Below are 14,639 nucleotides of genomic sequence, written 5' to 3'. Positions count from 1 at the left end.
TGCTCGTAGTTGATCCATGTGATTTGGCTAATAAACCACAAGAACATTGCGACAGTGAAGGATCAGCGAAAAAGGGTACCTTAGAAGCTTAAGAAAGCAAGTGGGTGGGAGTGCAAATGGGTGGGAGGTCATTAAGCAACGCAAAGAGAGCATTAAAAGACAGAAATTTTTTGAGCAAGGAAAAAATTTTCAAGCTCAATCAAACTCTTTAATTGTTTACAATCGAACATTCATGCCCTTCACTTCGTTCAGAACATATCAGTCTCTTTGAAAATAAAGTATTTTCCAAATGATCAGTTTACTCCTAATGTTGTTGTTTTTTGTTGGCCAAATATTGTTCAAGGACTGGTTTGAGATGATCTCTTGGAACAAGATACAATGGGTTGTTCTTGGTATCAATGTACAACAATGATTGATCTAGCATGGGTTCTGGGAATTTCTGCGGATTGCCATGACTCAATTTGAAATGACGGACAAGATTGATGAGTGCCATATGGTTCTCGGTGCTTGCAATTCTACTTCCAGGACATTTACGAGCTCCAATTCCAAATGGCAAACTATAGAGTCATTATTATAAAGAAGGTTGGTGCGAGTGAGTGTGGACGTTTTCATGTAAAATATATACAATATATTGAAATTGAGTCATATTTTGTAACATTTGAAAAGACAATTTCCAATACATACCTAATGTACAAAGATTTCGGAGCGAGAGGAGAACCCTTCTCATGTCTTTCAGGAATGAATTCTTTGGCTCGAGGAACAAACTCCTCTTTCAAATTAGGATAATAATTCACCACTAACACTCGAGTATCTTTTGGAATTAAATATCCATTCAGTTCGGTATCTTCTCGGAGCCATCTACCACTGGTCATGTAGCTGAAAGGATCAACCCGTAAAATCTCTGCAAAGAAATACTTGGTTAATTTCAACTTCTTGTATTGTTCTTGAGAAACGTTAAGACCCATTTCAGAGGTAAATTCCTCTGGCGTTGGCTCTCCAAACACTTGAACCAATTCTTGATACAATTTTTCTTGATATTCGGAATGATGAGCCAATCGATAGAATTGATTGACCATCATTCTTGAAGTGATATCAACACCACCATTAATAAAGGCAGTCAAGACGCCTTCTACCTTTCTTTGAGGATTTTCCATTCCAGCTGCTCGTTCATCAATCAAATCTTTCAATCGTGGAATGTCAGGATTTGGATTCTTGTCAAAAGCTTTGATAAATTCACGACATCCAGTGAAAACTTTCAAAAGTAAGTCTTCCATCTCTTTGTATTCTATAGTTTTGTAAAGCTTGTATAAGGGTGGTTTTGTATCTAAGGTAATTTCAACATCAGTCGCTCTCACTGCAGCATCTACAAATTCATTCATTCGCCAAGGAAGAAGTTTTTCAACACGCTCATCCACTTTCACTCCGAGAAATACCTTAGTGACAGCCTTAAAGGTATATAACGAAGTGATATTAAAAGCATTGGGAATGAGATATTTGGGTTCTCCTCCATCACCATTGCCACTCTCATGACTCGAATCCACCTTTTTCAATTGATCGGCAACAATTCTCAAGAAATCTCCATTAAGTTCAGTGAGTTGAGGCAAACTGACCTTGTCTGAATGTTAAGGTTTCATGGCAATGTTAAACAAGGAACGAATGGGTTGCCAATCTTCTTCATAACTCATCTCAATGGGTAATAATTCAAGATTGTGTTGTTCCTTCACATAACGAAAGGCTATTAATTTATCTCGACGTTCTTCCTTTTTCATTAATTCTTCGATCAAATCTGGATGAGAAATAATGAGAATGTTATTCTTTGGGAGAGTCAATTTCACCATATATCCATATTGTTCACACAATTCCAAGAACCACACATTGGGTAACTTTTTCTTGTTTTTCAACAAGTCCCACAAATTACCAATGAGAGGAAGAGGTTTGGGTCCAGGAATGTCCTCAAAGGATTTGAGAGGACCTGTGGTTCTTTCTGTGCTTGCGGTGGAGCTTTCCAAAGATTGATCTGAAATTACAGTGCTGTTACTACGACTACTAGTACTACAACAAGTACTCATCGCGTTGGTGGTGCTTCTACTCTTGTGATAGGGACAAGCAGCAGCAGTGGTTGTCGAAGTGTTTGATGTGTTGTTGTTGAAACGAATCAATTGTTGATGAAATTTTCTAGTGGTGCTTGATGCGTTACTGGTGCACCACCACTTGAAGGCAACCGTTGTCAACAGCTGTTGGTTTCGAAAAGTGCACTTCTTCAATAACTGTTCCGATCGATTCAAGTTGATCCTCACCATGGTGCGAGAGAGAGATGCAAGGTTTTGTTTGTTATAAATTTTTTGAAGAGATTAATCAAGCTGATGACACATACGAAAGCTCATGTGAAGGTAAGAGTTCGTCACCGGACGGGTGTTTGTTGCGCACAACTGTCGCGTTTTCGTCAACCATTCATGTGATTGACCAATCGGAATTAGAGAACTTTTGCATTTTACAAAATTTGAAATTTGATCGCAATACATTGTGTTAACCTTCTTTTGGGCTGTAGTGAAAGGGATATTCAAAAAGAAGGTTAAACATACACGGATATTATTCAAGACATCTCTTTAGAATAACAAAATCATTCATTCGATAATGGTGCAACTGCCTCTTCCATGGCATCAAGAATTTCAGCAACAATCGTCGCAGTGAATCCCCACATGTTTGCATATGGAACCATTTCATTTCGAGTCACAGAGCGAAGATTGTTCAAATGAAATACTGGTCCATAATGTGTAAATGAAGAATTAATAATGGTTTTCCCAAGAGGTTCAAATCTTGAATTTTGAATCAAATCTAAAACTTTCACTTCAAATAAATGAGCAATCTCTTCAGTTTGGAGAATATAATGAAAATTTTCACCATTTTCCTCTTCATCATCGCCGATGGTGGTGCTGCTGCTGTTGATCAGTCGACCAATAAAGGGTTTGACATTAAAATTTCGTGCTCCTGTCATGGTCGTTGGAAGTGACTCGTTCAACACTTGAATATTTTGTTTCCCAATTTCTTCGTTAGTTTCTCTGATTGCTGTTTCCAATAAGCTTTGATCTACTTGTGGGTCAAACACTCCACCTGGAAAACTAATTTGACCTAATTTTCGAAGTTTCACAAGAAATATGTCAAAATATTCACAACAATTTCAGTTCAACTCTCAATTCAGCAAAATCATATAATTAGCAATCAAGACCTACCTGCATGCTGATAATTTGTATTCTTTTTTGCAGATGTTTTTTGCAGCAGCACCAAATAAGGTTCTCCTTTTTCGCCTCTTTTGAAAAACAAAACCATCACAGCTGAAGAACGAGCGGTAGGGTCAGGTCTTCTTGATAATTTGAGCTTTACTCCACCGTTATTATTGTGAACATAATTATTGTATTCATGAAAAGTAGGTCGTTGTTTTTCATTCTTATGAAAATCAATAGATTTTAACACTTCAAAAAAGTCAGACGAGCCCATTTTCAGAAAATTTGTCAAATTTGGAAATATTTCTTGTGTTTGGTCCTGTGAGGATTGCATTCGATGAAGACTTGAAGCATGATAGCAACGATGATGTAGACCTGTGGATGAAAATAATTTTAATTGGCATTGCGATGAAAAAGAAGATTTCTTTTGCACCAATTCTGGATTCCGAATGATTTGATGATGATGGTTTAATGTCAGACAATTCCGAGACAACACTACTGTTGGAGCATCCATGCTAACACTTTTCAAAGATGAATTGATCATCTTTTCCGAGAAGAGGCAAAATTTTTCACAAGCTGTGGATTTTATAAACATTTTTTTAATCACGAATTCGAAGCAAATAACAAAAACGTTCTTGATATTCACTCCGTCGACGTCACAACAACTCTGAGATCAAAGAGGAAAAATGGTCATTATCGACCTTGCTTGTTCCATAATCTGTACTTGACACTCGAGTATTTTCTCAATCCTTTTTCAACAATTGCGTTAAAGGTTTTTTAACTTCCAACAACTCCTCGAAATGGTATTTAATGTGCCATCATGCAAGATGTAGCTATTTCTTCTCTGGAGCACTACAGATATTCATCAGTTGTAGTAGAAATCAATATTCACAAACCATTGAAATGTAAATATCCATTTCAGATTCTTCACAACACCATTGAAGAGTAGTAGTTGTAGTAGTAGTGGATGACAGGTCTAGAGTTGTGTTCACACGTCCGATGATTCGAATCTTGAATCTGGTTTGATTCGTGCTCCGTTTATGCGCGGATAACTACTACAACTTCGATTTTTAGAAGTTAAGAACACCAAGTAAGGGTTTCGAACTAAAGACAGAGACCGATTGAAGTTTCTACATTCTCAGCGAATTTATCTTGATTTTGGATTTTGCAACCCTCATGTATGGTTCTTTACAAAGATCTCTGTAAGTCTGAGATGGCTTTCAACCTCTGGCGGTGAGGTCTTGGAAAAATAATATTACATTGTCCATTTAAGGCCTTCAAACGTTCTTTTGGTTGGTATGACTTGCTTGGAATTGCTTTGCTTGTTGTAGTAGATCAACTGTAGTTGATATTTATGTTAGTCCTTATTACTATTCCCAGAAAAAAATCACGCATTCTTTTGATATGATGGCGTTATCAAGACAAATGACAGGTTAAAGCGTTGTTAGTGGTTCAAGATGAAATTTGGTCCTGAGTTCAAGCAATGACTTTGTTTGCTGTGGTACCATACAATCAAACAGGAAAGTCATTGAAATTTCAAAATCTTTTAACTTCATGCCAAACCTAACATGTTTGCCACTTACTTTTTCAGCAGAACCTCCACCCATCAGCAACATGATGTTGTTCATCCTTGTGTTTTATAATTTCCTTGTTATTGTGTATTTGAAATTACGTGATGTTGTTAGTGACTGCTGTTCCCCTTCTTTGCCCCTGTTATCTCTCACTATCTTTACCCAGCGAGAGCCATCACTTGAATTGATCAATGATAACCCATATGGTGGACGTTAATTCCACAAAAAGAAATTCCCCGCATACAAATTCACAACTCCAAGCGAATATCCTACCAAAGCGAGCTGCGATTGGTGATTTTACCCTCATTTGAATTTGAAGAGACTCTCTGTAATACCTTACTCCAGATTCGACACGTCTCTTGATTGCTCCACAACATCACCTCGAGCTACAATGCACCTTTATCTTGGATGCATCAAAGCGAGAGAGAGAATATCGAGTGGCGAAACTTAAATGTCCATTCTGATCCATATTGCTCTAGAAGAACATCATCACAAAAAAACAAACTCAAACCACCACTCACTAAACAGCAACAACGACCCAACCAAATATCCTCTCGCTACCACTTTTGTCGTTGTCATTGTGTAGTATTGAACAAGAGTATATATATACTCTCTCCCTCTCAACCACCACCACCACCCAATCACAATCGACAACATTTCAAGTAAGATCTCTCCGCGGTCCTCTCAGAGTTATTGTTGTAGTTCTTGTATAGAGATTCTGACATCATCCCATTATTATCATCATCATCATCGTTATTGAGAGAGAGCTCTCTCGCCTTCTCGCTATCCTTTCTCTTCGCTCCTGATTCTTCTCGCGTGTATCTCCTGATCAGAAATAACACGACCTCTATTCCACCTTCAAATACATTCCACGTTATCCTCCTCTCCTTCATTCATTTCAACTCATTACCTGAAACGAGAAGTGTAGTTATCCCATACCCACCTAGTCCAACCATCTTCGCATTCATTCCACAAAAAAAGAAGATCTCAATTCTCCATATCAGGACATTGGATATCCCCCCTTATGCAATCTGAATTGAATTGAACAATACTCAAATACCAACCACCACAATACCCATATTTCATCATTCTCAGGGAAAACAAAAAACCACTACATGCTCGCCTCTACAAGTCCCTCTTCGGTCAATTATCTTCCACAACAACAACAACATTATCATCACCGTCAACAACAACAACAACAACACATGAACGCTATGATGGATCAAGAACAACATCTCCTTTTACCTTCCTTGAAGAAAGATGGTGGCAATTTTGATCAATTAGTACCATCTTGGTCTTCATCTTTGACCTCTTCTGCATTCTCTACCTGTATAAATCAAAATCTCCCACAAAGAACCCTATTAGAACCCAGTTTGTCCTCTGAAGTTTTGCAATCACATGCTCCACATGCATTCTCTCCTAATTGTTTTGAAATTTTCAAGTTGTCTCTCAACTCGGCCCCATCATTTAGTACTACAAATGCAACATCTTCCTCGACTACTGAACAACAACCAGCAGCAATGAAGAGTTTTGCTCCATCTACCTCTTCAAGTAGAAATTCGCCAGAAATCAAAGTGGCTACCTGCATCAAACCATTTTTGGAAGCACCTCAAGAGTATTCTGTCAAGTCAATACTGTGCGGGTCATACTCAAATGCTAAATCCGCCCTGATGACAAACCCAACAGCAACAACAACGACGACATGTACTTCATACAACAACGTGTCACCTCCTCCTCCAACAATCTCCAACACAACTCCAAACTCTTATCTTTCCTATACAAATCCAATTAATTATTCTCCTCACATTCCAACTAGAGTGACCCCTACTAGTAGCAGTTCAATGATTGTTTCAAAGTCTTCAGAAGCGAATAATCCTCAAAATTGCCAAATGGCCATGTACAACATGCCATACACTTACTCAGCGGCTCAACGAGGACAAGCTCAAACCTTCTTTCAAAGAACACAGTCGCCTCCTTCTGAATCGAGTAGTTTTGAAGAAGATAGGGCATTTCGAATGAAAAGGCCGTTGTTTGTTCAAAGATCTTCCAATCCATCCGTGTTTGATGAAAAGAGTGGAATGCTTCGACCAAATTTGAGTAAGATACAAAAATCTTCAAACTATTCGAAACGACGTTCAACTTCGCCCAAGTCAGACGATGAAGACAAGAAGAAGTACAATACAGGTACATGGTCCAAGTATGAGCATGACATGTTTTTGAAAGGTCTTGATGAGGTTGGCAAGAATTGGAAGATTATTTCTGAGAGCTATGTGACGACAAGAAAAAGAACTCAAATTGCTTCACATGCTCAAAAATACTTTTTGAAGATGGCCCAAATGAAGAAGGGCGAAACTGTTTCCCCATACGATTTGTATTTAGAATAAAGAGTTAAAACTATTAAAATTTCTTGTCGAATTTGAGAGTAGTATTTTGTTAGTATTAGTATTTTGTTTATTGAACCATTTCATTCATTACATTTCGATCATTTGAAGTATGTAATCTCTCTCATTTGCTGTTGAAGATCAACACAGCGCACAAAGAACTTGTACTCGTTGGTCAAAACAAAGCGTGAGAAGGTGTCACTCAGGTTGGTCATAATCTCTTGTTTCAAATTGTCCAACATTTCTTCGACACTCTTAGACAATGCAGAGAATTGTTGGCCATCGTTTGAGACCATAGGATCCATTGAGAAGTGAGTGTTTCCTGCCTTGTTCAATCCAAAATGATTACAATCATCAATAATGTGTTGCAGAGAGGCTGCTTCAGAACCTTTAGCCATCATGAGTACCTTCTTATACACATCCACAAAGTTGTTTTTACATTTGGAAGGAATGTTCACTTCTGCCAAAGCATACGACTTGATGTACTTGTTATACAAATGGGACAAGAATAATGTAATGTCACTAATATTGCCCATGCTCACAATCTTCTTATTCTCCATAATATCAAAGTAAATGTAAAAGTTTTCAGATGCCAATTCCTTAATAGCTTGTTTTTCAAACAATGCCTTTCCCTCTTCATGAACAAGAACGAGTTGCAATTCTTCATTGACTTCATCATCATCTGCATTATTTGTGGATTGGTTCTTTGATTGCTTTTCTGCATTCTTTCGACTCTTCTTATAATTGACAGCAATTAATAATGCAAATCCTCCAAACACAAACAAATACGTCACAGCATAGAGAATTTCAAATATAAAAGTAATCGTATCCAAAACCACCACAGGATTGAAAAGTATCGCAAATACATCTCGATTCGTTCTCATACTCAGAGTGGAGAGACCAATCGCTTGATTCACAATCAGAAACACAAAACTCAACACATAGAGCATCATTTCAATTCTAAAATACAGAGGACCATCCAATGTGACAAACCAATCGTGAATTCTCTTCAATGGAGATTCCTTTTTCTTGTTCTCTGAAGAAGAAGTAGTACTTGTCACATCGATGTGTACACTACTTGCATTGTTGTGAGGAGAAGTATTTTTCTTCTTGTTCTTACTAGTGGAACGATAGTTCGATAACATCCAATCGAAAAGAGAAACCAATGAAATGAGAGCTCCCAAACTCAATGAAACAAATGCATAACTCACAGCAACAATGTAAGTAAAAGTATCTGCATCAATTTGATTGCTTCTTCTTAATGCAACCCAAAGAGTCCAATAACACACATTGACAAGTGCGAATACGATGAGAATGGTTGCAAATACTCCATTCGATGTGAAAAATCTCAAAATTTTCAATCGTCGATCCATATCTTGTTCTTTTCCTTTTCGAATGATGTGTAAAAGTTTGTGAAGATATTTCATGAGTTGATATCGACACACTTGAATCAAATAAGCAAGAATGGCAGTTAAATTCAAAGTATTGACAAGAATGGTCACAATATTGGAAATGACATTGGCAGCAAAGTCAAAATCATTTCTTCTGCTTTCACTCGAATCATAAATTCCAGCAAGTAAGACACTTCTATGAATGGCAAAGGCAATAGCACTTTCAATCATGAGAGCAATATTTCCCAAATAAGGTGTCACTAATCGACTCGCGACAGGTTGTTCTTTTCTGTATAAAATTAAAATCAATAAAATGCAAGAGCTTAAAAGGAACATGATAAATCCAAACACAGCTTGAGAATAATACAAGACCACAGTCGTGTCAAAGATATAATCTTGTGAAAGGATCACTTGTGTGGAGTTTCTTTCCAAAAATGTCGAAAACATGGTCGTGTGATTACAGGAACATTGAATCGATTCCATACCACCCAATAACAAACATCCAGAATCACTCCACATTGCTTTCTGATCATCCCAATATCTGCATGAAAGAATATTTTGAGAAGAATTTTGAGAAGAAATGGTCACTTGGGTGGTTGGGAAGTTCAAAATGAGTGGTTGTTCTAAATCTTGAAGAATGAGTACTTCATCATTGAGGTAGAATCGAACATCATTAATATTGGAAAGTATGGTTCTGTTTTGAGTGTTTAAATAGAGATCAGAAAGAATGAAATTGTCTGTGAATGCAATCAATGAAATTCCAATATCTTTTGAAAATGCATTGTACTTGTTCAAGAGATAGGAAACATTGAATCGAAGTATTTCGAGACCATTCACTGTTAAGGTATTCCATCCATCAAAGGAAATGTCACCATTGTATCTAAATTTGGAAATGATCATGTTAAAACCTGAAGATGCATAAACCTTTGTAGGAATTTCACGAGTCTTCAAAACAACAGCTTCTTCTCCTAATATAAGCATGGAAGCCATCTGTTCAATAGCACCAATCGTAGTTTGTGATGCAACACTTGAGGCAAGCATGTTCGAAGCAATGCTCAGTGTGGTCAAGACATTGGTTTCTGAAAGTTTAGAACTCACTCTTCCAAATAAGGATCTTTCACTTCTGTATACTGTGGTGGTGGAGTTGACAAAATCAATTAACTTGTTAGTCAATGAGGAAACAATGTCTTTGGTCAGTAAAGTTTGATTGCTGGAAAGATAGATTAATTGAGCCAATCCCTGAAGTGGATCTTTGACATCAATGATGATATTCTTTGCAATTTGAGAAATGATTTTTGTTTGCTCCAAAGGATTGAGTACAGTGAAGGAACGATCAAATGAAGCAATGGTAGAATTCGCTGTTTTTTGTAACAACTCGACGGCACTTCCAACAAATTTTTGAACTTGTGCCAATGGTTGAGAAATGGCAACTGATTCAATCGTTCCAAGATTATCCATCACAAACACGACTGGCTTAAACAATCCACTCGTGACATTGTTTTTCAAAAATGGTAATATCGTAGAAATGGTCGTTGAGGTTGTGAAATCGGTCAATCGAATTTCTTTTTGCAAATGTTCATCAATAAATCCAAGCGCATACTTGAGTGGTAAAAGTGCTGAATCTGCTTTCCATGGTGTGAATTGAATATTGAACGAATCTGTCAATGCCACACCTTGTGCTGGAATGATGGAAATTAAAGAATTAATATTCGTGGTGGGTGGATTTGAAGGTTGTAATACTGGAATGGTGATCGATTGGACTGAAATAGTGTCTAACAAACAGTTAAAGTTAAAATTCAACACAAAGGCAGTTGTGTTTGGTTTCACTTGGACTGTTTCTGTAATTCGAATGAGACCTTCAAATGTCACACTATTGTTAAGACTCAGTGATATTGGACTTTGTCCAAACTTGGAAACAATCGTTGTGTAAGTCGATCCTGTTTGTTCAATAAGAGTCCAATCAAACACAAGAGGAAGAGCACATGACAAGGATGTGAAATTTAGACCTGTAATGGCAGAGTTCAGATCCAAAGTGGTCAATGCTTGATTTTTGGCTCTGACAATAAACTTTGGAAGTCCAAGCTCAATAAGTGTAGGACCTACGATTGGGCGAGTGTTGTTGTTTGGAAGAGGTGGAAGGATAGGATCAATGGTACAATTCACAAGACACACCAAATTCACATCCTTGACAAGTGTCAAATTAAAAGTCACAAGATTGGAGAGTCGACTTGGATACAACAATCCATTAAAGAAGGAAGCATTGGCTTTGAAAATATAACTGCCAGGATAAGAGAGAAGACTTGGGTTAATGGTCAGCATCTTGACGTTTTTTCCTCCAACAAAAACAGCATCATTGCCACAATTTTCACATTCCCATCCAAAGTTCAAGTTTGGACTGAGTGAAATGGAGGGAAGAATGGAAACAGAGAAGGATGTTTCATTCCATAGAACAAATGCTTGTGATGTTGACAATGAGATGGTGAATGGACGGATATCAATACTACAGTTTGGTGAAGTAAACCCATTTAAACAAAGACAACTGTCCGTATTGCCACAAAGTCCATTTCCATTACAAACGAGAGAGTTATTACTCAATAATCCAAAACATTTTCTCAGATCGCAATTAATACCAAAGAAATTATTGTCACAAATGCATGTATCAGGAGCTGCACAGGTACCATGTCCTCCGCAGACAAGACCTGTCAAATTTGACAAAATTCCATTGCATGCCATGTGTTCACATTGATCTCCAATATAACCTGGTAAACATAGACATTTGTCTGGGCCCACGCAAACACCGTGGCCACTGCAAACATTGCTTGCATTGTGTAATTGACCAAAACATTGGAAGAGGTCACAAACTGGTCCAAAGAATCCAGAATCACACAAACAACTGTCTGGTCCATTACAAAGACCCTTTCCAGAGCAAACGAGTGAGTTATTACTCAATAATCCAAAACATTGTCTCAGATCACAATTAATACCAAGAAAGTTATTGTCACAAATGCATGTATCAGGAGCTGCACAGGTACCATGTCCTCCGCAGACAAGACCTGTCAAATTTGACAAAATTCCATTGCATGCCATGTGTTCACATTGATCTCCAATATATCCAGGTTTACAGAGACAAGTATTTGGACCCAAGCAAACTCCATTACCACTACAAACATCACTAGCGTTGTGTAATTTACCAAAACATTGGAAGAGATCACAAACTGGTCCAAAGAATCCAGAATCACACAAACAACTGTCTGGTCCATTACAAAGACCCTTTCCAGAACAAACCAAACTATTGTTCTTGAGTAATCCAAAGCAATTATACAAATCACAGTTCAATCCAAAGTAATTGGAATCACAAATACACTTATCAGGTGCAGTGCATGTTCCATGTGAATTACACACCAAATTGGTAATATTCGAAAGAATTCCATGACAACTGAAAAGATTACACTCCTCACCAGAATAACCAGTCAGACACGAACACAAGTTTGGAGCAATACAAGAACCTTTCTGACTGCACACATTGGTACTATTCGCAAGCTTTCCTGCACAACTAAATAAATCACAAACTGGTCCAAAGAATCCTGAATTGCATGAACATGAATTAGGTCCATTACAAATACCATTTCCAGAACAAGCCAAAGGACTCAGGGCAGAAATTCCATTACACAAAAAGGTTTCACAAAGTTGACCAGTGAATCCAGAGTTACACAAACATGTATTTGGAGCACTGCATGTACCATTTCCTGAACAAACACCCAATGCATTGGATAAGAATCCACCACAGAAAGGATTTGTACAGAAAGGTCCTCCATATTGAATGTTGTCTGAAGTGGAAGGAGAAGAAGAACCAGTAGGAGTGTTCCACATCACCTTACCATTGGAATCGTACTGTGTTGTCGTTTGTGGAGTTTTTGTGGAGTTTTTGTGGGTTATTGTGTTTGGAGCAAGTTTCGAGCAAGTTGTTGTTGTTGTTGTTGTATTGATCAATCGAGAAAGACACACCAGCACGTTCGTTTTTCACATGCATGAATGAATCCAATTTAATTCAAAATATATCAAACATCATCATCACCACCTTATCGTTACTACTGCCATGATGACTAACAAAGACACCACTACTTACCAAAACTAATTTTCCATCATTCTGCATGATCAACCGATAGGGAGCCAAATAACCATTCAACAAATTACCCACCAAGTCCAATAAAAGTGATAAAGGTACATTCAAAATAGAGTTGACAGCCAAACCCGTCGAAGAGAGATCCAAATAATTGCCACTCCCACCCGTGTTGGATTGCCACAAACTTGCTCCAAACACAATAAAGTTACCATTCGTTCCCATCTCAGCCCTGTAGAGTCCATTACTTGAGAGGAGCGATTGACCAGCCAATAATCTTCCTGGCGAGATCAAGGTATTGCTCGAAGACATGTCTTTACAGAGACAGGAATTGGGACCCACGCAGAGACCTCGTCCTCCACAGACAGAAGTACTTGTACTCGCAATGCCATTGCAATAGTTTGGAGTGGCGAGGAGATGGGCATGAGTGGTGGTGATGATGATTTCTCGGAAAGTGGTGCTCATACAGAAGAGAAAAGCAAGAGTGAGAAGAAGGAGACAAGATGAAATCGAGGGTCGATGGTGATGAGGAGACTTCTTATTGCGGTGTTTCATGGTCATCGTTGTCGTCGTCGTCATCGACTGTTTGTATACAAGTCCATCGGAGGAGAAAGAGCAGAGAGAAGGTCGGGAGGTGCTGTTGTTGATGTTTCTGCTGCTGACACGACCAATTATGGTGCTGCTGTTTGTCATCCTCTCGTTTCGTTTGGGGTTTGCCGAGAGATTGAGTTGTTGTTGTTGTTTGAGTTTTTTCTGGAGAGAGAGGTGCTTCACCACCAACACCTTCGCAATTATCAATGATCAGTTGCGATCATTGAAAAGTAACTAGATGATGCCCCAAAGGACAGAACTTGGAAGTAACAAGTGACAAAATCCTCGCTCTGTATAAAAAAGAAGTCTTGAAAGGAAAGAGAATCCATCGTGAGAAATTGAACACGGACCCCGTGATGCAACTTTGGCAGTGGTCAGGTTATTTTGAATTCAAATGCTCTCACGTGAGGTCACATGTCATTCACAATTCGCTTTTCAAGAAGGTTCCATTAAAGTGGATGGTATCTTTATAAAGGGCGAAAAAGGCTTGGTTTTAATATGGTTGTGATTAGTAGCTTATGAGAGACATAGCCTTTTGGTGTTCTGAACTTGGTCAATTTTAGAAGTAGACAAAAACCAATTTGAGAATTAATTACAACAATAAGGTTGCGACATAACAGGTGTGGACATTCAGAAATTGATTCTGTACAAAATTTAATCTATGTTTGATTCACACTCCACTCTACAATTTGTCAACCTCAATTGAGAAAGCAATGGAAAATTCCTAAAGCCCGACCATGAAATAAGGAGAATTTTGAAAAGATTTGGTAACAATTATCATCAGTGTCATTGGTTTTAAAAATGGACAAGAGTTGTTAAGTACTCACAATGATCATCAATTAATAATAGAAACGACGAGACTTTTCCTTTTCAATTTTTCTCTGCTCTTCAAAGAGTGAATTCTTTTCGAAAAAGTATTCGTGACACACAAAGGTGTAAATCAAACTCAATGTAACCAGATCCAAAGCATTCCACCCACGTGTGGAGTTACAGAAACACATGTACAACCATTGGATCTTCTTTCTCAATTCGATGGTAACAATTCATGATTTTCTGGAGTCCATTCGAAACCATTCTTGATCAATGAAAGAAAAGGTTCTTGTTGTTTTGTCAATTCCAAACATGTCGTGTTCTGTTCATCCTCTCTATATGGAATTCTCGTGTCAGCTCCATGTGCAAGCAATAGCTTGACAAGTCGTTCATTCTTGTTCATAAGGGCCATATGTAAGGCAGTTGAAAAGGTCCACACGTTTTTAGTGCTTGGCACATATCGATCACTTCGAGGATCATTGGCTTCATAATCATCTTCTGAAACTCCAACTCTTTCCACTGAAACATGTTCCACATGACGTTTTTGAGTATTC

General features: G+C 38.0%; 5 protein-coding genes across 5 annotated transcripts in view; 1 reads left to right on the top strand and 4 right to left on the bottom strand.

The window, feature by feature from the left end:
* Positions 1-304: 304 nt before the first annotated feature.
* Positions 305-2,300, bottom strand: FDP41_004432 (uncharacterized protein; the record flags this gene model as incomplete). Its single annotated transcript, XM_044707846.1, has 3 exons — positions 305-557; positions 685-1,615; positions 1,682-2,300. 3 exons carry the CDS (start codon positions 2,298-2,300, stop codon positions 305-307), a joined length of 1,803 nt encoding a protein of 600 aa, XP_044561246.1.
* A 320-nt stretch (positions 2,301-2,620) lies between these two features.
* Positions 2,621-3,816, bottom strand: FDP41_004431 (uncharacterized protein; the record flags this gene model as incomplete). The annotated part of the gene is made up of 2 exons (XM_044707845.1): positions 2,621-3,129; positions 3,231-3,816. 2 exons carry the CDS (start codon positions 3,814-3,816, stop codon positions 2,621-2,623), a joined length of 1,095 nt encoding a protein of 364 aa, XP_044561245.1.
* Positions 3,817-5,907: 2,091 nt separating this feature from the next.
* FDP41_004430 (uncharacterized protein) lies at positions 5,908-7,176 on the top strand (the record flags this gene model as incomplete). Its single annotated transcript, XM_044707844.1, has 1 exon — positions 5,908-7,176. The coding sequence occupies one exon, from the start codon at positions 5,908-5,910 to the stop codon at positions 7,174-7,176; it is 1,269 nt and encodes a 422-aa protein (XP_044561244.1).
* Positions 7,177-7,274: 98 nt separating this feature from the next.
* Positions 7,275-13,239, bottom strand: FDP41_004429 (uncharacterized protein; the record flags this gene model as incomplete). The annotated part of the gene is made up of 2 exons (XM_044707842.1): positions 7,275-12,455; positions 12,691-13,239. The coding sequence occupies 2 exons, from the start codon at positions 13,237-13,239 to the stop codon at positions 7,275-7,277; spliced, it is 5,730 nt and encodes a 1,909-aa protein (XP_044561243.1).
* A 1,060-nt stretch (positions 13,240-14,299) lies between these two features.
* FDP41_004428 (uncharacterized protein) overlaps positions 14,300-14,639 on the bottom strand; it is a gene marked incomplete at both ends in the record, with an annotated part of 1,510 nt that continues 1,170 nt past the window's right edge. Inside the window, one exon of the mRNA XM_044707841.1 lies at positions 14,300-14,604. Within this exon, the coding sequence (XP_044561242.1) occupies positions 14,300-14,604 (305 nt within the window). The remainder of the gene's footprint in view (positions 14,605-14,639) is intronic.

This window comes from Naegleria fowleri (assembly GCF_008403515.1).
Source record: "Naegleria fowleri strain ATCC 30894 chromosome Unknown tig37, whole genome shotgun sequence".
Classification (NCBI taxonomy): domain Eukaryota; phylum Heterolobosea; class Eutetramitea; order Acrasida; family Naegleriidae; genus Naegleria; species Naegleria fowleri.
This window is presented reverse-complemented; position numbering and strand designations above follow the sequence as displayed.